The 26,082-nt window shown below is 34.2% G+C and overlaps 1 protein-coding gene across 1 annotated transcript; it reads right to left on the bottom strand.

Moving 5' to 3' along the window:
* Positions 1 to 7,479: 7,479 nt before the first annotated feature.
* LOC129883525 (uncharacterized) lies at positions 7,480 to 8,191 on the bottom strand. Its single transcript, XM_055958166.1, has 2 exons — positions 8,022 to 8,191; positions 7,480 to 7,639 (listed from the first exon to the last, which is right to left on the bottom strand). Exons 1-2 carry the CDS (start codon positions 8,189 to 8,191, stop codon positions 7,480 to 7,482), a joined length of 330 nt encoding a protein of 109 aa, XP_055814141.1.
* Positions 8,192 to 26,082: the final 17,891 nt, after the last annotated feature.

Below are 26,082 nucleotides of genomic sequence, written 5' to 3'. Positions count from 1 at the left end.
TACCAAAATGCCCCAAAATCTAATAAGGATAAACTTATCTTGGAATGAGCTTCCCTCAATCTCTTCATACCCTTCATAGGTGAGATTTTCAAACATACCTAAATATCAACTTCAAATTCTATCTCTCTTCATCTCATATTTGCATAGGATTTCTATCAACTTTCGCAGTCTTCAACCGTTATCTAATGAGTCAAACTTTCTCCATAGCTTCATGCACAGAATCAAGTCCTATTAAAGCAACCTTGCCAACTTCATACCAACAGAAAGGAAACCTATACCTCCTACCATAGAGAGCCTTGAATAGAGCCATCTGAATGCTCGAGTGATAATTGTTATTATAGGTGAATTCAATCAACGGCAAATGATCATCTCAATTTACTTTGAATTCAAAAACACAAGCTCTCAACATGTCTTCCAAAGTCTAAATAGTTCATTCTGCTTGACCATCGGCTTAGGGTGAAAAGTTGTACTAAGCTTGACTTGAGTACCAAGATCCTTCTAAAATGATCTCCAAAACTGAGAAGTAAAGCGAGTACTTTAGTCTGAAATGATGGATTGTGGAACACCATGCAACTAAACCAACTCACAAATGTAAAGTCCAGCATAATCCTCGGCTGACTAAGAAGTCTTAACGGAAAGAAAATGCATCGACTTAGTCATTGATAACATCCAAATATACTTCTCGAAAAGAAATATAAATGGTCTTTTTGAATATATTTACCCAACTATGTGTCGGAGTCGATTCCACAGAGAATATGGAAGAATATTGTCAATAGAAAAATTTAACTTGATAGTCTTTATTTAAAAAGAGGGGATTTAAATTGAAACAAAAATAAAAAGAGCAATAATAGCTTGGACTAAATATTTATTTGTATTTATATTATTAAAAGTAACTAGGAATGTGTTCCCCATGATTTCATAACTAAGCAAGAATATTGTATTAGTAATTGATTTTAGTTCTTAGCATTCAAGATTGGTAAGTTAAGCTCACTTAAGTCTTTGATTTGGAAAATAACTGAATTTCACTATGCAACTTGATCCGTCTACGAGTGTATGCTTTCCTAACCCTTATCAATGATCCCATATTTAGCTATCTTTTGATCCGTTCAAGCTAATTAGATGAGGACGATCATCCCCAAATCTCGTTGTTTAATCCCTTTTCTCATTCGTTACCTCCTTAATCCGGCAAGTAAGAATAAGGCGAGTTCTAATGTTTGCAACCATTAAAAAGAAATCAATGCGAAAGGAAAAAACATGCACAAAAACTATTCAAGAATCATTTTTACATTAACTTACATCGATAATTCATCATGGTTCCCACAAACCGAGTTATGCAATTTAGTTACTCATAATTTGAAAGTCACAATTTAAAAATAATAGACAAAATCTTAATTATGAACTTGCAAAATTGAATAGAATAAATTCACAATCTTGAATTCTTGAAGATATAATAAAAAAAATAGAGAAGAAAGAATAAACTAATTTTCTCCGTTCTTCACGATGGCTCTTCCAAAATTTCCAAGCTATAAAAATCTAAGTCCTAGGTTAAAGTTAATTGTGAGTTGCGTGTTAGTTGTCTAGAGAAATTATTTTATGGACTATTTATAGATGTAGAAAACCCTTAAATAAAATAACTGAGTCCAAAATTAATTGAGAAATATAAACCCAAAAGAATTTGGACTGTACACGTGCACAGTATTGCACCAACTCTAATGTTTATTCCGTTTTCTTCAAAGACTGCGATGTGGCAGAAGTTGACAAATTGTTATTGATTTCATGGAAGAATCTGCAAATATTTGAATATTATATAAATATAATACAATATTCAATTTAATCCATTAAGCTGCCTGCTTGATTATTTTTTTTAATTGGTCTTCTTTAATTTATTTTGGCTTCAAATTTCTTCATTTTTGCGTCTGATTAATCCTACAAAAAAAATACACTATTTAGCACAATCCATAAAATTTATGCTAAAAAAACAAATAGGAAAACTAAATGTGTGATAATTAATAATTAAAAAAATATATTTTTGACCTCACATCAACACCCCACACTTAAACTTTTGCTCATCCTCGAGCAAGTATTAAAGCTCATCTAAGAAAAATATATTAAACTTGGAACGCTATCACTTTGGTTGATACAAACAATTAGGCCATACACAATTTTTAAAATATCAAGTACAATTTCTTATCATTATGCAAGATATACAATAAAACAACAAACCTCTAACCTTCTAACCTTAAGAAAGGACTCTAACTCATCAAATTTAAGTTTGCTCACCTATTCCATCAAAGAAAGCTAATAAAATTACTTATCTATCATGAAACAAGTGCCCTCGCAAAATAAAAATAGTCCACACACTCAATTTAATAATTGAATATAAATTAAGGACTTAGCATCAAAGAACCACTCTCACACTAACATAAGAATTCACATGTATGCACAAAGAACCATAGGCTTTTCCATTATGTACATCTCCACTAATTAAGCATGCTCAACTAGAATCAAATAAGACTTTTAATGGGTTGTAATGTAAGCTAGGGAATGGGTAGGAAAATTATATAATAGTGACTTACACTTTCCTAAGCACTTTGCATTTTAATACTTTATGACCCATTATTTTCTCCTCTTTATTTTTAGCCCTTTGTTCAACAATTATTTCACAAGCAATTTCATTTCATCAAGTATATTTCAATCATTATAATTTTTTTTCAAGTAATTTTTTTCACTTTTTTTTATGTGACATTCTTTCCAAGAGGACTTCTTTTTTTTATCACTTTGCAGCTATCATCGATTAACTTTTTTGTACTCAATCATTCCTTTTCTTCAAAATTTAACAATTATAATAAGTCTATACTATAGTACTCAAGGAAGCAAGGTGCAAAAATTAAGGATTCAACAAAAGAGTCAGGGCATAAATATGGCTACCAATAAAAGGTTTCAGGCTCAAAAATACTAACTAGTAATATAATATTTGATAAAGGCTAAAATTTACAAGACAAATCAAAGAAAGCCTATTAACATCTTCTAAACAGAGCAATACTTTTTATTTCGCTCCAATAACATGCAGGACAAGTTCTAGACTAAGATGCAAAAAATGAAATATATGCAAACAAGCTCACCACACATGACACAAGTATCAATCAAGATGGATCAATTTTACTTCTAAGATAGATAGGGTCATTACAAATAATAAAATAAATTAGATACAAAGTCACAAGAATGAGTTTATGTGTCAAATAGTCTGTAATTTAATGAGTACTCAAGCATTCACAAGAAAGTGCACTCAAAATTAGGCCTAAATAGCAAGTATCAAATCAAAAACATCTTTTCTTTTCTCTTCCAACAAATAAATAAAAAAATAAAAATGAAAACCTAATCTAAAAATAAAATAAAAGATACTCAGTTCAAAGGGACCCCCATCAAAAAAGAACCAAAAATAAAAACCAAGGGGTGGATGAAGTATACTCTAAAAAAAAATCTAATAACCATAAAAAAGACTATTTTAATAATAAAATAAAAATCTTTTCGTATTTATGGTCTTTTTTTTTAAAAAAAATCTACTAAAAATAAATAAATAAATAAATAAAATACTATAGCATACTTCACCCTTAAAATATTGGAAGATATTCCACCCCACACTTAAAATCATGCTTTGTCCCCAAAACAATTTATAGAAAAGAGATGAAGCAGAAGGGTAAAAAATACTCCCTGAGACCCTCTAGGACCAATCTATCAACATGTTTCTTTAATTTTAATCAAGGGTCGCGCGCACCCCAAATTTAATCTCAACACGTGTTCCTTAGCTCCAAATTTGGGTACTCAGACTTCTCCTAAATCTGCAAAAATAAAACAACACAAAAAAGTGACACTATTAAAATAAAATAAGAAATTACACTACAAATTGGGTTGCCTCCCAATAAGCGCTTGATTTAACTTCGCGGCACGACGCTGGTCACTTGACTACTCAAATTTCATCAAGCTTCCACATGGGTTGCCTCCCATGAATCGCCTGATTTAATATCACGGAACGACACCATCAATGTTACTATTTTCCTTCCACTTTGAACTTATGAATTGCACCACTAACTTGTTTTCTAATTTTCTACTATGCTCAAAGGGTGGTGGTATAAAAATAAATAAATCAAACAATAAAAATCGTATGCTTTAATTTTTGGATTTTAAATGTGGAATGTAATGTTTTGACTTTTACCCAACAAATTCAAGAATATAAATATATTTTTCCTCCTCCGTACATTCTTCCATATGCTCGGATGGTTCGATTAATATCTCATCATCTAAACATAATGTAGAGAAATGATTGGAATGAGGTCTAACACATCCTAACTCATGAATTGTATTATTATTTACACCCTCATATTTAAACACACTAGAGATTTTAAAAATAATATTATCTACTTCGTCACATAATTCTAGTGTACTCTTCTCAACAGTGACAACATCAATAAAAGTATGATCAAGTAATTGACCCTCCAATTTTAGCTGCTCAAGTTGGCCTATAAGCATCTTTTCTTCCTCACTAATTTGTTGGGTGTAAAACACGTCAATCTTTTCATTCAACTCAGCATTTAATTTGTAAATATCTCAGATAAACATAGTATCCACATACATGAGCTTAGTTATTATTTTATAGAATAGTATCAACAAATCTTTCATGTCCCAATATAGATTACTTATTGAAAGAAAACTAACCGGTAAGAATCCATATATCAAAAGTAGAGGAATTACAAGAACACTTATCACTGCATACTTTTTCAGATGACATCTCAAGAAGAGTAAAAATAAATTAAAAAAATAACAATAATAATAATTAAAAAATGTAAAAATAATACTAAAAAACAATAAACTAAAAAATGAGGACTACAAATCAAAATAAATAGTAATGAAAATTTCTAAGCCATACGACGCCATTTTTGATAAAGTCCAAATATACTTCTTGAAAAGAAATATAAACGGTCGTTTGCAATATATTTACTCAACTATCAGTCGGGGTCGATTCCACAGAGAATATGTAAGAATATTCTCAATAGCAAAATTTAACTTGATAGTCCTTATTTAAAAAAGGGGGGATTTAAATTGAAACAAAAATAAAAAGAACAATAATAGCTTAGAAAAAATATTTATTTGTATTTATATTATTAGAAGTAACTAGGAATGTGTTCCCTTTATTTTATAACTCGGCAAGAATATTGTGTTAGTAATTGATTTTAGTTCTTATCATGCAAGAGCGATAAGTTAAGTTCACCTAAGTCCTTGATCCGGCAAATAAGTGAATTTCACTACGCAACTTGATCCGTCTACGAGTGTATGCTTTACTAACCCTTACCAATGATCCATGATTTAGCTATCTCTTGATCCGTTCAAGCTAATTCGATGAGGACGATCAGCCTCAAATCTCATTGTTTAATCCCTTTTTCCATTCATTACCTCCTTGATCCGACAAGTAAGAATAAGACGAGTTCTAATATTTGCAACCGTTAAAAAGCAATCAAAGCGAAAGAAAAAATAATACATGCACAAAAACTATTCAAGAATCACTTTTTACGTTAACTTACTTCGATAATTCATCATGGTTCCACAAACCTAATTATGCAATTTAGCTACTCATAATTTGAAAATCACAATTTAGAAATAATAGACAAAATCTTAATTATGAACTTGTGAAATTGAATAGAATAAATTCACAATCTTGAATTCTTGAAGATATAATAAAAAAAAAATAAGAAAGAATAAATCAATTTTCTCCGGTCTTCACGTTGGCTCTTCCAAAATTTCCAAGCTATAAAAATCTAAGTCCTAAGTTAAAAGTTAATTGTGAGTTGTGTGTTAATTGTCTAGAAGAATTATTTTTATAGACTATTTATAGTCGTAGAAAATCCCTAAATGAAATAACTGAATTCAAAATTAATTGGAAAATAAAAACCCAAAAGAATTTGGACCGCAGACGTGCACAGTATTGCACCACTCTAATTTTATTCCGTGTTCTTCAAAGACTGCCACGTGGCAGAAGCTAACAAATTGTTATTGATTTCATTGAAGAATCTGCAAATATTTGAATATTATATAAATATAATACAATATTTAATTTAATCCATTAAGCTGTCTGCTTGATTTTTCTTCTTTAATTCATCTTCCTTAATTTGTTTTGGCTCCAAATTTCTTCATTTTTATGTTAGATTAATTCTACAAATAAAATACACTGTTTAGCACAATCCATTAAATTTATGCGAAAAAGAATAAATGAAAAGACTAAATTTGAGGTAATTAATAATTAAAAAATGCATTTGTGGCCTCACATCAGTCATTTCATGTTGATGATGAGTATGAGGTAAACCCTGATGAAAACCATATTCAAATTACCCTACTTCCAAGTAGGAATGCTAATATCTTGAGCCAAACCTCTCAATTTTTAATGTTCAACCTTCACTTGTTGGCAATTCAGATACTTAGGTACAAATTCCTCAATATTCTTCTTTTTGGCATTCCACCAATAGACTTTCCGCAAATCATGGTACATCTTTGGATCTTGGGTGAATAGAATATCAAGAATTATGAGCTTCTGATAAAATCTGTTTCCTCAAACAATCCACATTTGGAACACACAAGTGACGTTGGTAACGAAGCACATTATCTCTCCCTTGGTAAAAAGCCTTGATAGCTTTTTCAAAAACCGCTTTCTTCAATTCAAGCAAGATATGATTCTCAGCCCTTTTGCACTATAACACCACCATACGTTGAATCAACCAAATAGCTAGGCTATGCACATCATGAACCAACTCTTTTTTCTCATACTTAATATGGGCAACACTATCCAGGGACAATCCACTAAGAGCATCGACAATTATATTTGCCTTCCTAAATGATACAATTCACTCAAGTTGTAATTCTTTAACAATTCAAGCCATCTCCTTTGGCGAAGATTCAAATCTTTTTGCTTAAACATATATTTTAAACTATTATGATATGTGAACACATCCACATGAACAACATAGATAATGTCTCCATATTTTAAAAGCAAACATCACCTCTTCTAACTACAAATCATGACCGGGTAATTCTTTTCATGAACTTTAAGTTGCCTTGAAATGTAGGCTATCACCTTCCTATTTGAATCAACACACAACCAAGAGAAATCCTTGAGGTATCACAATACACAACAAAACTATCTGATCCTTTCGGTAAAGTTAAAACTAGCTGAAGTAAGCGATCCTTCATTTCTTGGAAGCTCTTCTCAGAAGCTTTTAACCTCTCTTTATTCCGAGTCAACATAGTCAAAGGTGAAGCAATGAAAGAAAATTCTTCCACAAACCATCTATAGTAACAGGCTAAATCCAAGAAACTCTGAATATCTAAGGGAGAAAGAGGTCTAGGTAAATTCTTAATAGCCTCGGTCTTCTTAGGATCAACTCTAATACCTTCATCGTAAACAATACAGCCAAGGAATGCCATCGACCTCAATCAAAACTCATAATTGCTAAACTTAGCAAACAACTGACGATCCTTGACAACTTGCAAAAAAATCCTCAAATAATCATCATGCTCATCCTCACTCTGAGAATAGATCAAGATATCATCAATAGACACAATGACGAATATACTCAAATATTGCTTGAACACCCTGTTCATCAAATTCATAAAAGTTGAAGGAGCATTCATTAGTCCAAAAGATATAACCAAGAATTCATAGTGACCATATCTAGTTATGAATGGCATCTTTGGAATATCATATTTTCTCACTCTAAGTTGATGATAACCCAATTGAAGGTCAATCTTTAAAACTAACTAGCAACTTGAAGTTGATCGAAGAAGTCATGAATCCATGGGATATGAAACTTTTTCTTGATTGTGACCTTGTTTAGTTGTCAATAATCAATGCACATGTGCAGGAAATCATCTTTCTTTCAACAAAGAGAACTGGAGCACCCCATGGAGACATACTTGGTCTAATGAAACCCTTATCCAAATGTTCTTTTAACTAATCTTTCAACTTCTTAAGTTACATTGGAGCTATTCTATAAGGATGAATAGTGATAGACTGGGTATCTAGAAGAAGGTCAATTCCAAAGTCGATTTCCCTTTTAAGAGGAACACCGATAAGATCATCAGGAAACACTTTCGGAAACACATTCACAATATGAACTGACTCAAGCGTAGGGGATTTAGAATTCATAATCCTATTTCATACTAGATAATAGATGCAATCTTCAGAAATCATATTTCTAGCTTTTAGGCACGAGACAAACTGGCCCTTAAACACTAAATTACTACCTTTCTATTCTATGACTAGTTCATTCGAAAATTAAAACTTAATCACTCAAGTTCTATAGTCAATAGAGGCATAAAAGGAATAAAACCAATCCATACCAAGAATAATATCGAAGTCATTCATGTCTAACTCTACAAAATAAACTAAGGTGATTTTCAAGAAAATTGAAACCGAGCAATTTTTGAAAACTTGTTTAGCTAAAAATAAATCACTGTTAGGAGTAGAAAATGAGAATATTTCTAATAGGATTTCGGGACTGATATCAATCTTCATAGTAATATAAGGAGTCACAAAGAAAATATTCGCTCCCAGATCTAACGAAGCATAAATATCAAATTGAAAGACCTGTAACATACTGGTGACTATATTAGGAGAATCCTTGTAATCCTATTGAGTTTGAACAACATAAAACCTATTTTGATGCTGACCACCACTAGAACCAGATGAAGTAGCCTGCTGAGCTAGGCAACTTGTATAAGAAGACTGAGTCTGCTGACAACCATATCTACCCTTACTAGAAAGTAAAGGTCAATATCTCACCTTATGATTCATCTTACCAAAACCATAACATGCATCAGAACCATCTAAGAAATATCTTAGATGGTTCTTCCCACACCTCCTACATGCGGGAATAGTATGACTACTAGGAGCACCTTTTTGAGGTTTAGGGTTAGACACCTTATCCATGTTAAACTTTTGAATGAACCACTAGATGAATTCTAACAGGAGAAATTCTATCAAAATTAAGAATGACCCCATCACCACCGGACCTCTAATGAGAGTAGTCGCCACAATCTGCCTGAACCTGTGTACACTTCCGAGCCCTCTCATTAAGCTTCTCTTCCTCAATTTTCTTGGCATGAGTCATCAACCTTGAAATGTCAATCTCCTTAATAAACATGGAAGTTCTACACTCCTTGAGCACCATCTCCAAAATGCCAAAACCAAGCTTGCTCATACGAGTTCTAGAGTTAGACACCATAGCTTGAGCATACTTAGACAATTGAGTAAACTTCAAAGCATATTCCTTGACAATCATATTTTTGTACTTCAAATTTATGGACTTTTGAACCTTAGCCTCCCTCATATCTAAGGGAAAGAACTTATCTATAAAAGCACCCTTGTATTTTTCCCAATCCAAGAGACACAAATCAATAACCTTCTCAACTTTTCATTGAGCAAACCAAATTTGAGCAACCCCTTTCAATTTATAAGCGGCCAAGTACGCCTTGTCCACTGGAGTCACACCCATGATGTCCATAATCTTTGAGATTCCCTCAATAAGCTCTTGTTGATCCTTGTCCACCTTAGAACCATGGAATGCTGAATGATTCATCCTCATGAAATCTCAAACCATAGTCTCTACCATACCCACATTTAGATTCCCAAAATCTACAACCTTGCGGTTAGCTTGAGCCGTCATGCCTTTTGTAAGAATTTGGAAAATGCCTCAAAACTTGGCATGAGGGAATTTTTTGAAAAAGGATCAATAGGAGCTTGAGGTGCTTGTTGCTCCTAATTTTAATTCACATTTCTTTGTAATGGAGCTCTTCTTGGAGGCATGATTCTGAAACACATAGAAAATAAGTTAGAAGGAAACTTTATAGAGTTACACTCTATCACATGACTTAAGAGTGATGAAAGAGGTGAAGTTTCTTAAACATCTCATAGCCTCTCATTCAATAATGTGGCACACTTCACATTCTTGAAAAAGACTACTAGACACGACTTGTCAGACACCCAGGACTTATAAAAACCTAATGCCTTGAATACCAAGTTTGACATGATGAATAGGACCCCGAAGGTTCCTAAATAATCCACTTTACATAAGCATGACATTAAGAGTAAGCAATAAAGAAAAATTGAAGTCTAAAAAATAACAATCTCAATATATGAAGAATCTGAGTATAACAACTGATAATGTAAAAATCATACTAAGCTTGTCATAGCCTCTACTATCATAAGTGTGGTATAGGAAAGGCCCTAGCTCACAGAGTAATTTGAATGTGAATGAAGTCTAAATGAAAGACATAAAAAAAACTCATAATATGGTTGTTCCCTCAAATCATGAGGAATCACCACAAAAGTTAATCACGCAGAATCGATCCACTAGCCATGATCGGGTGGAGAAACATCAAAACCTATATTATAAAATAATATCGGAACAAAAGAAGTATACATTTGTACTATGCAATATACTGAGTATAAAGAATGTGGTATGCATCACCTAAAATATATTTATGCAATGACCAAGTTAAAACATAACATAATTCTTTAAAATATTGTTAAAAACATGAAACATTGTCAATGCAAAATTTGAAAGTAAATCATAGTCAAAACATAACGTAAGTAAGAGGTATGGTTAACTGACATAAACCACATGAGCTATAACATGGAGTTCGATATCTTTCCCACACCGAAAAGAAATTTTTGTACTTGCAAGGTAGGGACTATAAACATAAGCTATGGTGGATCCACTAGCTAGAGTCAATTAAGAATATGTCCTATGGGGGCATGTAGTTATTGGACTAGGGGATTACTACTAGAGACCTGGCCTCTACTAATTGGAATACTTCTATACTAATATCCGCTCCATCCTAGGTAAACTCCATACAAGAATAGTCATAATCATAACATGGGTTTTGAAAATGGTAGGAATTTAGTAATATCAAGTCCAACATAACATATACTTCAAAATCATAAGAATAGCTCCTTTCAAGTTATTATGATTCATAACATACTTCAATTCATAAGAGATAATTATCTAAATCATCCTAATCATGATAAGGTTTTTCATAAAATCGCATAATATTTTATCTAAAGCATCCTTATATCACATATTTTCAAAAATTATGATGTATGCATAACCTCAAAACATAGCTAATAATCATAACATAAGCATAGGGCATGTGTGCATCTAGAAATCCTTGGAAACGTGCAATTAGGATTAATCATGCAGAATAAAAATTATTGAAAATGAAATAAACCATAATTGAATGAACCCAATGTATAATCACAAAAAATCTAGGGTTTTGAAAGAAATCATAGAGAAAAATTGAAGATTCTTTGGGATTCCACGGATGAAATTTCCACATACCTCAACAAATCTAATCTTTGGAATTGAAAAGGAGAATTGAGTTCTTGAAACCCTAGCTTAAGGCACAAGACAAATTGACCCTTAAACATCAAATTACTACCCTTCTATTCTATGACTAGTTCATTCAAAAATTAAAACTTAATCACTCGGATTCTATAGTGAATAGAGGCATAATAAGAATTAAGCCAATCCATACCAATAATAACATCGAAGTCAGTCATGTCTAACTCTACAAAATAAACTAAGGTGATTTTCAGGAAAACTAAGACCGATCAATTTTTGAAAACTTGTTGAGCTAAAAATAATTCACCGATAGAAATAGAGACTGAGAATATTTCTAATAGGATTTTGGGATCGATATCAATCATCAAAGTAATATAAAGAGTCATTGTAAAACCCCCTAAAAACGTTGTGTATGGTGTTTCAATTCTCAACAAAAATGATACTTCTTCTATATTTTGGGCATAACTTTTCATAGGATGGTCTAAATTAGGTGATTTAAATTTATGAATAACTCCAACATCATTACCTGCAATGTTTGTGAGACCATAGCTTAAGATTCAAAGGCTAAGTAGGTAAAATAAATTAATCTTTGCAAGACCTGGTGATGTGATAAAATGGAGTAATTGTAGAAGAAATATCATATCTCATTGTATAATTCTCTAAATCAGTTGTTTCTAGAATAAAGTGAAAGAAGACTTCTATAGCTACAATTCATATGAAGACACCAAATCCTAATTAGGAATTTATCTTGTTTAAACATATCTACGAAAAAAGATATTCCATAAAAAGAAGATTCATCTCACCAACCATAGAAGATCTAGATCCATTTGACATCACCCATGATATCACAATCCTTCATTAAATCTTCAGAAATTTAATTATTGTTAGGTCCTTCCTTCACACCTATAAACACTCACCTTATTTTATCATTTTATTCATCAAGCTTTCTCAAGCAACTCTTCTCTCTATAAACTTCTTTACTCTTTCTCAAAATATAATTTTAGTACTTAGTAGTGTAGAAATACTATTCCAGTGATTCATATACTCCGGTAGTACACAAAATGTTCCAGTGATGAGAAAAGGCTAGGATTCAAGAGTGTTTATTAAGTCCATCGATTCTGAGTAAAGCTTTAGATTCTAGGTATGTAAGGCTTTAATGAGAGTATTTCTTCCACTCTCATGCCTAAAGTATTTTAATTATATGATAAATTATGTTTATTTTTTTAAAAGATTTATTCTAAGTTATGTGGTGTTTATCCATGGGTTCTTCCATCCATGGTTCAAAATTCTTTCAACTGACTATCTTTATTTAAAATAAAATTTTCTTACGGGTAATTCTTATTTCTACTTAATAGCATAAATAATGGTTAAACTAATAATTATTGATCTATTTTGATGCAAAATGATTTCATATGTATGAATTGATGGTTTGTAAGTATTTTCTCTATTTAGCTCTTTAAAGGTTCTTGAAATTAATGGTGGGTTGTTTAAAGCATGATTTTTTTGATGAATTTCAAAGTATTTATACATAATGTCATTTACATACATGTTTGAAATTTGAAGTGATTTGAACCCACCTAGTTTTACTATATTTTCAATAAAGTTTGACTTGAAAGATTTGACTCCAAATATATATTTATGAAAGCAATGTCTATGATCAAAAGGGAGTCTTATTGAATAAAAGAATGATGAAATTCTATGAATGATGGATTCTTTATGCAATAAAGACAATTCTTGCATATTTGAATCACCAAATATTATAATGAGTTATTCTACCGAATATGATAGTTTGAATTCTCAAGCTATATGTTATGACTATTTTGAAGTATTAAACTATTCCGTGGAATTGACTTGGCACCGAATGGGTCATTGAGGTGGGATTCGGTAAGAAAATTCTAGTAGCAACTCTTTTTCTCATTAACTATGTGCCAACGTAGGAGCCCTCGTAGGCTTAGGCTAATGGATCCACGAAATCTCTTAAACTTAAAGTTATAGAATGAATATAAAGTTGATGGAGTTCTACCCTAGGCAAGTAGACTCTCCGGCCAATGTAGGGGGTTATGTTGGATTCCATGGAATAGCTCACACGGTCTTAATATCGATTATAGTCAACTTTTCACAAATAAACGTTTCAAATGCTATTTATATTATTTCTCATGCATGTATATATCCATATATGTATGATTTAAATTATATCTACTTGATTACTCATGCATGCACTTATTTATATACTTTTCCTTATAAATGCCCAAAATATTTTACATTGTATTTCATGCCTACATACTTAGTAAATTTAAAGTACTAACGCATACACTTTTACCTATATGATATCACCATATAGAGATCAGGTCTCTTCCTCATTCTCTTCCATGTGGCTACTTGAGATTTCATTAAAGGCTACTTTTGGTGAGTTCCCATGTTCCGGGAACAATACTCCTTTATTTCTCTAGCTTATGATATGTTGAGACCTTTAGACACTTACTGTGGAATTTATTTTTATTATGATTGAGGGTGAGCTAGAGACTTGTCTTAGCCCCATTAAATCTAAAAGTTAGAGGTATTGTTGGACATATGTGAGTTGAAGATTTACTATTATGTTTTTCGCTTATTTTATTTTTATCATTACCTATGAAAGGTTAACTGAATGCTAAGAGGCTTGTTTGAGGTACTTTTGGGTTCCTCATTCTCTATATCATAACTAGGCCCTAGGCTTGGGTTATGACAAACTTGGTATTAGAGCCCAAGGTTTTGAATGGTCCTCGGAGTCCAACATACCACATTGAATAGGGTGTTGTTCATGATTGTGAAGCATGCCACAATTATGAATCGGAGACTATGAGGCATTTAGAAAAGTTTTCCTTCTTTCATGATCCATGTTGTGTAATAGAGCATACTCTAGGTCTTTCCCCCCTAACAATTGTTCTTTGCAATTTTCAGAAGATGTCTTCAAGAAGAGTTCCAATCCAGAGGGGGATTGATATTAATGAAGGTGATATTCTTGTTCAAAATGGTTTAGAATCATCATTGGTAGAGTATGTAAAAGCAAGGAAAGACATAGGTCCAACCTTAGTAAAATTAAAGAAATTGGTGGTTGATAAGAAGATTGAAGTTCTCTCACAAAGGGGAGATAGAGTACCTAGTTATCAAGGTCGGCTATGTGTTCTACTGTTAATTATATTTGATGAGTCATGATAGATATATAGAGAGTAGGTGTTCTATATATTGATGGTGGCATGCTTATTCCATTTAAGGTTATAGACGTGGAATAAGAGCTAAATCGATCTTGTTGTGTGCATTAAATAGGTAAGAGTATATTGGTGTGCCCTTGGTATGAGTTAATGCAAATTTTGATTAAGAGATGCTAAGGAAGTCATGAAAGTTCTTAAATAATATTGACTTCAAGGGAGCCATAAAGTGGTTAAAATGATAGAATTGAATGTGTGGTTGTAGATACGTAAGTGATTGGAGTAGGCTATTGATGACTTCTTGTTAAGACTTTCAAATGAGTGTATTAGAATGGTTATAGAACTAGGCTTGAATGTGGTATTGATGGTATGTGGGTGAATTTATGATGTATTGGGTGTTTCTTTATTAGGTCTCGTGGTTTATTGAATATGTTAGTAAGGGGTACTACTCTTGGAATAGAATTTCATATAAAGGTATAGGGCCATAAGGCTTTTCTGTAAGGTGGCCTATGGACGTGATTTGTCATTGGAGTTAGCCTTGGTTCATCCGGTATTTTATGTGTCTATATTGAGGAAGCGTGTAGGTGATCCAAGTTCCATTGTATCTTTGGAAGTAGTGTATGTTGAAGAAAACTTGACCAATGAAAAGGTCCCGATTGAGATTTTGGACTAGCAAGTCAAGAGGTTGAGGAACAAGGAAGTTTCATCCGTCAAAGCCCTTGGGAGGGATAGAAAAGTTGAAAGTAATACAAGGAAAGCAGAAATGATGAAGTGATACCCTCATCTTTTCCCCTCTACTCAAACCTAAAGTATTACGTTGTCCTTGCTCAATTACTTAAAATCCTTGCATTTCAACTTTTCTTGTCATATGCATGCAAAATTATGAAATATGTTTCGAATGGTGTTTTAAATTGCACTATTGCATTAATGAAGGGTTATTGGTTTACACTCTACTCTACTCAAGCTAAGTCTTATTTCATTCGAGGATGAATGTTCCCAAGGGGGAGACAATGTAACACCCCTAAAAACGTTATATGATATTTCAATTCTCGATGAAAATGATACTGCTTCTATATTTTGGGCATAACTTTTTATAAAATGGTCTAAATTAGGTGATTCAAATTTATGAATAACTCCAACATCATTACCTAAACCTTTTGTGAAGACCATAGCTTAAAATTCAGAGGATAAATAGGTCAAATAAATTAATCTTTGCAAGACCTGGTGATGTGAAGAAATGGAGTATTTATAGAAGAAAAGTCATATCTCACCATATAATGCTCTAAATCAGTTATTTCTAGAACAAAGTGAAAGAAAACTTCTATAGCCACAATTCATACACACCAATTCCTAATTAGGAATTTATCTTTTTCAAATGTAGCTGCGAAAAAGGATATTCCGTAAAAAGAAGATTAATCTCACAACCATAGAAGATATAGATCCATTTGACATCACCCATGACATCAATAGTCCTCCATTTTACATCACCCATGACATCACAATCCTCCATTAAATCTTTAGATTTTTCTTTATAATTATTTTAATTATTAGGTCCTTCCTTCACACTTATAAATACCCACCTTATTTCATCATTTTGTTCATCAAGCTTTCTCAAGCAACTCTTCTCTTTATAAACTTCTTTACTCTTTCTCAAAATATAGTTTTAGTACTTAGTAGTGTAGAAATATTATTCCAGTGATTCATATACTCCAGTAGTACATAAAACGTCCAGCGAGCAGAAAAGGCTACGACTCAAGAGTGTTCATTAAGTCCATCGATTTTGAGTAAAGCTTCAGATTCCAGGTATGTAAGGTTTCAATGAAAGTATTCCTTCACTCTCATGGCTAAAGTATTTTGATGATATGATAAATTATATTTATTTTTTCTTTAAGATTTATTCTAAGTTATGTGGTGTTTATCCATGGGTTCTTCCACCATGTAGTCTAAAATTCTTTCAACTAAATATCTTGATTTCAAATAAAATATTTTTACGGGTAATTCTTATTTCTACTTAATAGCATAAATTGTGGTTAAACTAATGATTATTGGTCTATTTTGATGCAAAATGATTTCATATGTATGAATTAATGGTTTGCAAGTATGTTCTCTATTTAGCTCTTTAAAGGTTCTTGAAATTAATGGTGGGTTGTTTAAAGAAAGAATGTTTTTGATGAATTTCAAAGTATTTATACAATATTTCATTTAAATATATGTTTGATATTTGAAGTGATTTGAACCCACTCAGTTTTACTATATTTTCAATGAAGTTTGACTTGAAAGCTTTGACTCCAAATAAATATTTATGAAAACAATGTCTATGATCAAAAGGGAGTCTTATAAAATAAAAGAATGATGAAATGCTATGAATGATGGATTATTTATGCAATAAGGACAATTCTTGCGTATTTGAGTCACCAAATGTTTTAATAAGCTGTTCTATCGTAATGATAATTTGAATTCTCAAACTATATTCTATGACTATTTTAAACTATTAAACTATTCTATGGAAATAACTTAGCACCGAATGGGTCATTGAGGTGAAATTCGGTAAGAGAATCATAATAGCAACCCCTTGTCTCATTAACTATGTGCCAACGTAGGAGCCCTCGTAGGCTTAGGCTAATGGATCCATGAAAGACCTTAAAGTTAAAGTTAAAGAATGAATGTAAAGTTGACAGAGTTCTACCCTAGTGAAGTAGACTCCCCGGCCAATGTAGAGGGTTATGTTGGATTCCATGTAATAGCTCACACTGTCTTAATATCGGTTATAGTCAACTTTCCACAAATGAACATTTCAAATGCTATTTACATGATTACTCATGCATGTACATATCCACATATGTATGATTTAAATGATATCTATTTGATTACTCATGCATGCGCTCATTTATGTACTTTACCTTATAAGTGTCCTAAATATCTTACATTGTATTGCATGCCTACATACTTAGTACAGTTAAAGTACTAACGCATACTCTTTCCTATATGATATCACCATGTAGGGATCAATGCTCCTCCTCATTCTCTTCCATTTGGCTACTTGAGATTTCGTTGAAGGATACTTTTGGTGAGTTCCCACGTTTCGGGAATAAGAATCCTTTATGTTTCTAGTTTATGATATGTTGAGACTTTTTCATAGTTACTATGACATTTCTTTCTATTATGATTGAGGGGGAGCTAGGGATTTGTCTTAGCCTTGTTAAATCTAAAATTTAGAGGTATTGTTGGACATGTAAGTTAAAGATTTACTATTATGGTTTCCGCTTATTTTTTTTATCATTGCCTATGAAAGGCTAAATTAATGCTTAGAGGCTTGTTTGAGGTACTTTTAGGTTCTTCATTCACTGTGTCATGTCTAGGCCCTAAGCTTGAGTTGTGACAGTCACAAAGAAAATATTCTCTCCTAGATCTAACAAAGCATAAACATCAAATTGAAAGACCTGTAACATATTGGTGACCACATTGGGAGATTCCTCATAATCTTGTTGAGTCTAAACAACATAATATCTATTTTGATGCTGACCACCACCAGAACCAGATGAAGTAGCCTGTTGAGCTAGGCAATTTGTATAAGAAGATTGAGTCTGCTGACGACCATCTCTACCCTTACTAGAAAGTGAAAATCAATATCTCACCTTATGACCCATCTTACCACAACCATAATATGTATCAGAACCAGCTAAACATTCTCTTAGATGGTTCTTCCCACACCTCCTACATACAGGAACAATCTGATCACTAGGAGCACCTTCTTGAGGTTTAGGGTTAGACACCTTATCCATATAGAAATTTTAAAAGAACCACTAGATGAATTCTGACAGGAGAATTTCTATAAAGATTAAGAATGACCCCCATCACCATTATCTTCCTGAGCCCGCGTACACTTCCTATCCCTCTCATTTAATTTCTCTTCCTAAATTTTCTTGGCATAAGTCATCAACCTTGAAATGTCAATATCCTTAATCAACACGGCAGTTCTGCACTCCTTGAGCACCATCTCCGAAATACCAAAAACAAACTTGCTCATATGAGCTCTAGAGTTGGCTACCATAGCCTGAGCATACTTAGACAATTGAGTGAACTTCAAAGCATATTCCTTCACACTCATATTTCCTTGCTTCAAATTTATGAACTCTTGAACCTTAGCCTCCCTTATCTCTAGGGTAAAGAACTGATCTAGAAAAGCACCCTTGAACTATTCCCAATCCAAGACACCCACATCAATAGACTTCTCTCGTTTTCATTGAGCAAACCAAATTTGAGCAACCCTTTACAATTTATAAGCGGACAAGTCTGCTTTTTCCACTGGAGTCACACCCATGATCTCCATAATCTATGATATTCCTTCAATAAACTCTTGTGGATCCTCGTCCAACTTAGAACCATGGAATCCCAAATGATTTATCCTCGTGAAATCTTAAACCCTAGTCTTTTCCGTACCCACATTTAGATTCACGAAAGCTACAACCTTGCGGTTAGCTTGAGCCATCATGACTTTTGCATGAGTGAATTTCTTGGCCAAAGGATCAATCAGAGCTTGAGGTGCTTGTTGCTCCTCATCTTAATTCACATTCCTTTGTAATGGAGCTCTTCTTGGAGGCATGATTCTAAAACTCATAGAACATGAGTTAGAAGGAAACTTTATAGAGTTAAACTCTATCGTATGACTTAAGAGTGATGAAAGAGGTGAAGTTTCTGAAATGTCTCATAGCCTCTCAATCATAATTGTGGCACACTCCACACTCATGAAAAAGACTACTAGACATGACTTGTCAGACACCTAGGACTCTTAAAAACCTGATGCTTTGAATACCAAGTTTGTCATGACCCAAAGTACCCCCTAGGTATGACATGACGAATAGGACCTCGAGGGACCCTAAACAAGCCACTTTACATAAGCATGACATCAAGAGTAAGCAATAAATTAAAATATAAGTCCAAAAAATAACAATCTCAACATATGAAGAATCTGATTATAATAACTGATAATATAGAAATCATACTAAGCTTGTCATAACCTCTACTATCATAAATGTGGTACAGGACAATCCCTATCTCACTGGGTAATTTGAATGTGAATGAGGTTTGAATGTAAGACATAAAAAAACTCATAATATGATTATGCCCTCAAATCATGAGGAATCACCACAAAAGCTAATCACGCAAAATCGATCCACTAGCCATGATTGGGTGGAGAAACATTAGAACCTATATTATAAAATGATATAGGAACAAAAGAAGTATACGTCAGTACTATGCAATATACTGAGCATAGAGAATGTGGAATGCATTACCCAAAACATATTTATGCAAGACCAAGTTAAAACGTGACATAATTTTTTAAAATATTATTAAAAACATGAAACATGGTTAGTGCAAAATTTGAAAGAAATAATAGTCAAAACATAATGTAAGTAAGAGGTACAGTTAACCGACATAAACCAAATGAGATATAACATGGAGTTCGATGTCTTCCCCACATCAAAAATAGATTGTCGTTCTTGCAAGGTAGGGACCATAAACATAAGCTATGGTGGATCCACTAGCTAGGGTTTTAAAAGAAATCATAAAGAAAAATTGAAGATTCTTTGGGATTCCATGGATGAAATTTCCACATACCTCAATGAATCCAAGCTTTGGAATTTAAGAGGAGACTTGAGTTCTTGAAATAATAGCTTGCTTACAAAAGACCTTGAGAGAGAAATTCTTGAGAGCCTTAGGGATTTGTGAGTTAATGAGTGGGAATGGGGTAAATTTGAAGGGTAGTAGTATATATAGGTCTAAGGAATTAGTATAAAATGAAATATCTTAGGCATTAAAAGAATACAAAAAGACAAAATATCCCTGGAATTAATTTATTGAAGGACTCTACGGACCCTACCTACTGGTCATAAGTCCTCCTACGGGTCATTGGTACCACTCATCATGTTGAAATTGAAAAATAAACTCTTTGAATATCCATGTACGGGATCTCCTACGGCTCGTAACTCCTCCTACAATCCGTAAGACCACTTGGGGAAACAAGTACTGAAAACATTGCCTCTAATTCACTTTCTACAACCACTCTTATAGGCCATAGGTCCATCTATGGATTGTCCTGTTAGCCCATAGGAAAACTTCTTAAACTTACCATTTCCCCCAAGTTTCAGGTTGACCTACGAATATCCTCTTATGGGTCGTAGGACCTTGTATAGCTCGTACGAAGCCTCGTAGGGGCTTGCACCAGAAAAATTCTTAACTCCTTTTCTTCCAAACCGAATTTCCAACTTCTAAGGTGTTATAGTATTCTATGGATAGTCACCAAGATTAGGAGAACTTACCATATGTTGTCACTTGTATACTTAAAGTCTAATCTCTTGATCTACATGCCTTACTTGTTCCATAAAGAATAAGTATTTTCTTCTTAGAACTTATGACCTATTCAACCAACTTAAGGGTGACATTTGTCTCTCTAAAATAGACCCCAAATTCGGTTATCATCAGTTGAAAGTGAGAGAAACTGACTGTTGACACTCAATTTTGGCTCACCATGTTCAAAATTAACTATTTTGGTCTATCAAATATAAGACTCAATTATTCAATCATATTCCTTATTTTTTCTTTGTGTGCCCCTCTCCCCTTGACTATTTCAAACTGTCTCTCTCCTCTCTATTTCTTCCCCATATTTGTTTAGCAGAGACACCCATTTTTGGGGCTCTTCTTCTCCATCCCCTTTTTCCATTTTCAAACTCCCTCTCTCTCATCTCTTATTCTTCACCAAAAAAATACCAAAACTCAAGAGAAAGGCCATGAAAGAAGTTTAAGTCCAAAATTTACCTCAATCGATAAGACTTCAATACTTTCTGAAGTCCCTAACATCTTCTCCCAGTAATTATCCATCAATTGGCCTTTGAATCACCTGATTTCGCCTTAAAATGAATGAGTTATGAGAGTTTGAACATTGTAGACTTAAAATGAAATTCAGACTCAAAATAGACCCACATTGTCGCAAAAGAGACCCCAAAGATCGCTTTAGCGACATACTAGTCGCTTTTGTAAATCTTGCCCAAAGGGGCTGGTTGCTTTATCGACTCCCTTGTTGGTTTGACGATAGTCACTTTAGCTAGCAGGGGTAGATTTAGCAACGAGACCAAGTTCAACTGGTGCAAAGGATATTTGGCAATGTCCAAGTCTCTAATGGGTGCTGAGGAATTGCTCGGAATGTCGTGCATGCAAATGATATATGCTGTCCCACCAAATTTGATATTTCGGACTTAATAGCACATTCAAAATGTCCAAATGAGGTCATTTTAATGAAAAATGGGTTCCACACCCAAATGCCATTTTTAGCCAAATTCCATACTAGGCCTCAAGATTCAATCGAAAGCCTTGAGAAGTACATGAAGGGTCATTCTAGACCAAACTCAACATTTTGTAACTAACTATGCAGACAAAGTTTTCATGTGAGTGCATTTTCCAAGAATGTTGACCAAAGTCAAACTTAAGTTAAATTTTAAAGTCTAAAATGCCAAATAGCCCTAAGCTCGCACCGACTGCCTCGATACTCATGTCGAACATGCTACTAGCCTAATTTGGCCATTCCAGAGTTGATGGATCCATAAAAATTTCATTTTGTGGTCATTTACCTGATATTATGACCGAAATCAAATTTTTAAGTTTCAAAAGCTCCAAAATAAAAAAGCAGGTCTAAACCCCAAAAAACATTGAGGAGACCGAACAATCAGTTCTAGCAAGTCATAAATAACTTGGGTCACTATAGAAATGCTCTAAAAATGAAATAAATGCTTTAATTCAAAATAACCTAGAGGTACATTATAAAATTCACTACTAAAAGAACTTTTATCCATGAAAGTAAGAGTCTAGAAGTACCTGAAGGCTCAAATAAGCTGGAGCACTGCTCCTGCATATCCTGCTAGGTATCCCAGGTAACCTACTCAACAAGATGATATCTCCTACGAACCTTAACCCCAAGAATTATTTTGGATCACAACTACCTCATATCTCTTGCTAAAATGGCATCTGGCTCCTCAATAAAGGTCAAAGGATCATCTAACTCAATTGCATCATACTGGAGCACATGCGACTCATCTGGAACATACCAGTGCAACATCGAAACATGGAAAACGGATGAATAGCTGAGACGGTTGGAGTCAAAGCTAACTCATAGGCCATATCACCAACTATCCTCAAAATCTCAAAATGCCCATTATACCTTGGGCTAAGCTTTCCCCGCCTCACAAATCTCATCGCGCCCTTCATGGGAAATACTAAGAGGAATACCCGTCACCAATGGCAAATCTCAACAGTTGATGCCTGATATCCACATAACTCTGACGTCTACTATGAGCTGTCCTAAGCCTATCCTGAATCATTCTCATATGATCTAAGGCCTCCAGAATCAAATATGTAACATGTGGCATCGATTTTCTAGACTCAAATCAACCAATCGGAGAGAAAAACCGCCTACCATATAAGGTTTCAAATTGGGCCATCTAAATACTAGAGTTGTAGTTATTTTTCTATGAAAACTTCGCCAAAAGCAAGAACTGGTCCTACTGACTTCCAAAAACTAAAGGCCCACAACATATCCTTAAGAACCTGAATAGAGTGCTCTGGTGAAAAGTTATGCTAAGATTGACATGGGTACCCAACTCCTCCTGAAAAGTCCTCCGAAAGGTATATATGACGTATGAGCCCTAGTTTGAGATAATAGAAACATACACACCATGAAGATGAACTACCTCCCGAATGTATATACGAGCCAATCTCTCGGCATTGAAGGAAGTATGAACCAAAAACAGTGTACTGACTTGGTCAATCGATCAACAATGACCCAAATGATATTAATACCTCTAGAAGTACAAGGAAACCCCATGATAAAGTCCATGGTCTTACACTCCCATTTCAACTCAATAATGGGTAATTAGTGAAACTCACCACTAGTCCTCAATTGCTCGGCCCTCACCTGCTAGTAATTCAGACAATGGGACACATAGTTTATAATGTCTCTCCCTATACCGCTCTACCAGTAATGCTACATCAAGTCACAGTACATCTTAGATGTGCCAGATAAATAGAGTATGTGGAGACTGGAATCATGGGCCTCGATAAGGATCAACTAGATCAAACCCCCAACTTTTTGAACACACAAATAAACATCAAATTTGAAAACCCCATCTAGATATAAGGTAGCCTAACCGGTATCATCTCTCAAAACTCAATCTTGAAGTGTTACCAACTCCTTATCCTCGAAATGTCGACAATATATCTCATCTAGTAGATATGATTGAACTCCCACATAAGCTAGCACACGCCTGGAATCTAAAATATCAAGCCAAATCATCCTATTGGCTAAGGATTGGATGTCCTAAGCCATATGTCGCTCCACAGTGGAAAGGAAGGCTAGACTACCCACACTCACTGCCTTTTAACTCAAGGCATCTACTACTATATTTGCCTTGCCCGGATGGAAGAAAATAGAGAGGTCGTAGTTCTTCATGAGCTAAATCTAACAGAGTTGCCTCAAATAAAGATCCCGCTGACTCATAATATACTAAAGGTCATTTGATCAATGTAGATTTCACATCAAACTCCATATAAGTGGTAACTCCAAATCTTAAGCGCAAAAACTACCACCGCCAACTCCAAGTCATGAGTAGGGTATTTTTTCTCATACAACTTAAGCTACCTAGATGTATAAGCTATAACCCGGTCACGCAGCATCAGTACAACACCCGAACTGATGCCAGATGCACCACAATACACAGTGTATCCCTCATCCATAACTATAATAGTCAATATAGGAGCGGTGGTAAGTAACTCCTTGATCCTCCAAAAGCTCAATTCACACTACTCAGACCACTCAAAAGGAACATTCTTGCGAGTCAATCAAGTCAATGGCATTGCAATGGTAGAGCATCCCTTAACAAAGAAACTATAGTAACCTGCTAGTTCGATAAAGCTGTGAATCTCAGTAATAGAGTTAGGCCTAGCCTCATCTCCAAAAGCCTCAATCTTCACCGGATCTACCATGATGTCATCCTTGGATAACACCTTCCCCAAGAATGCTACAAAATCAATTTAAAACTCTCACTTTGAGAACTTGGCATAAAGTCGTTGATCTCTCAAAGTCTGAAGCACTAATCTCAAATGTTGCTCATGCTCACTTAGGCTCTGCGAGTATGCCAAAATGTCATCTATGAAGACTTGATGAAGGAATCAAGGTATGGCCTGAATACACGAGTCATCAAGTCCATATAGGCGGCAGGGCCATTAGTAGACCTAAAACACATCACCAGGAGCTCGTAGTGGTTGTATTGAGTCCTAAATGAAATATTAGGGATGTCCGCTACACTAATCCTCAGCTGATGATAATCGAATCTCAAGTCTATCTTTGAAAAAACTATAACACCCTAAAACTGATCAAAGAGGTCATCAATATGAGGCATGGGGTAATGGCTCTTCACTGTCACCTTGTTCAACTGCTTGTAATCAACACACATCTGTATAGTACTGTCTTTCTTCTTTATAAACACGACTAGATACCACAAGATAAACATTAAGATGAATAAACCCCTTACCCAAAAGGTGATCAAGCATAATACTGAGCTCTTTGAGTTTTGTGGGGCATCCAATAAGGCAGAATAGAGATATGATGGGTGTCTGGCTCCAAGTCTATAGAAAAATCAATATCACGCTCTGGAGTTAGGTCAGGTATAGGTCGGTAGGAAATACATCTGCAAACTCCTTTACTATAAGAACCGAATCAACGGAAGGACCCTCCCAACTAATATCCCATACATAGGCTAAATAAGCTAAGCACCCTGAATAAACCAACCACTAAGCTCTCATAAGAAAATGATCCATGTCAGTGTGCGACTATAAGAACCATTTTACAACACTGGAGGAATACGAGGCACAACTTAGGTAATGGTCTCAGCTTAGTAATCTAAGATCGCATGATAGGGGGATAACCAGTCCATAGCCAAAAGCACGTTAAAATCCACCATATATAGCAATATAAGATCAACTCTAGTATCATAATCCTTGATAGTCACTAAGAAAGATCAAAATACCTAATCCACTACTAAGGACTCACCCACTTGGGCAGAAACATGAATGTCTCTGCCAAGGATGCTAAACTAGTACAAATAAATAGAAACATATAAAAAATATGGAGCCTAGATGAAATAACACTATGGCAGGCTAATAGATGAATAAAATTGTACCTGCAGTGAGATAGTCAAATGCCTCAACCTCCGCCCATGCTAGGGCTGCATAAAATTAGCCTTGCACAATTTTCCTTGGTGCTTCTAACCTACCACCTATCCTTCCTCCCCGAGGTCAACCTCTGGCACAATATCAATTGCCTCGATGATCCTAATCTTAACCATCTCCTCTAACTAGAGGGGTACTGTTGAAACTGGCCTAGCTACAGTAAAAGCTGGAGCTACTATCCCATGACGTGGTCAATCTCGAGACCAGTGGTCTAGCTTGCTACAATCATAACA

Source organism: Solanum dulcamara, chromosome 3, assembly GCF_947179165.1.
Source record: "Solanum dulcamara chromosome 3, daSolDulc1.2, whole genome shotgun sequence".
Taxonomy (NCBI): Eukaryota; Viridiplantae; Streptophyta; class Magnoliopsida; order Solanales; family Solanaceae; genus Solanum; species Solanum dulcamara.
Note: the sequence above shows the minus strand (reverse complement) of the source record. Positions and strands in the feature narration are given on the sequence as shown.

Excerpts from the sequence above, each read along its gene's own strand:
- LOC129883525 (XM_055958166.1), bottom strand. The coding sequence starts at position 8,191 with ATGAATTCTAAATCCCCTACGCTTGAGTCAGTTCATATTGTGAATGTG. Across the intron at positions 7,640-8,021 it reads CCTTATAGAATAGCTCCAAT|GGTGTTCAAGCAATATTTGA; the intron begins GTAACTTAAGAA and ends TTTGATGAACAG.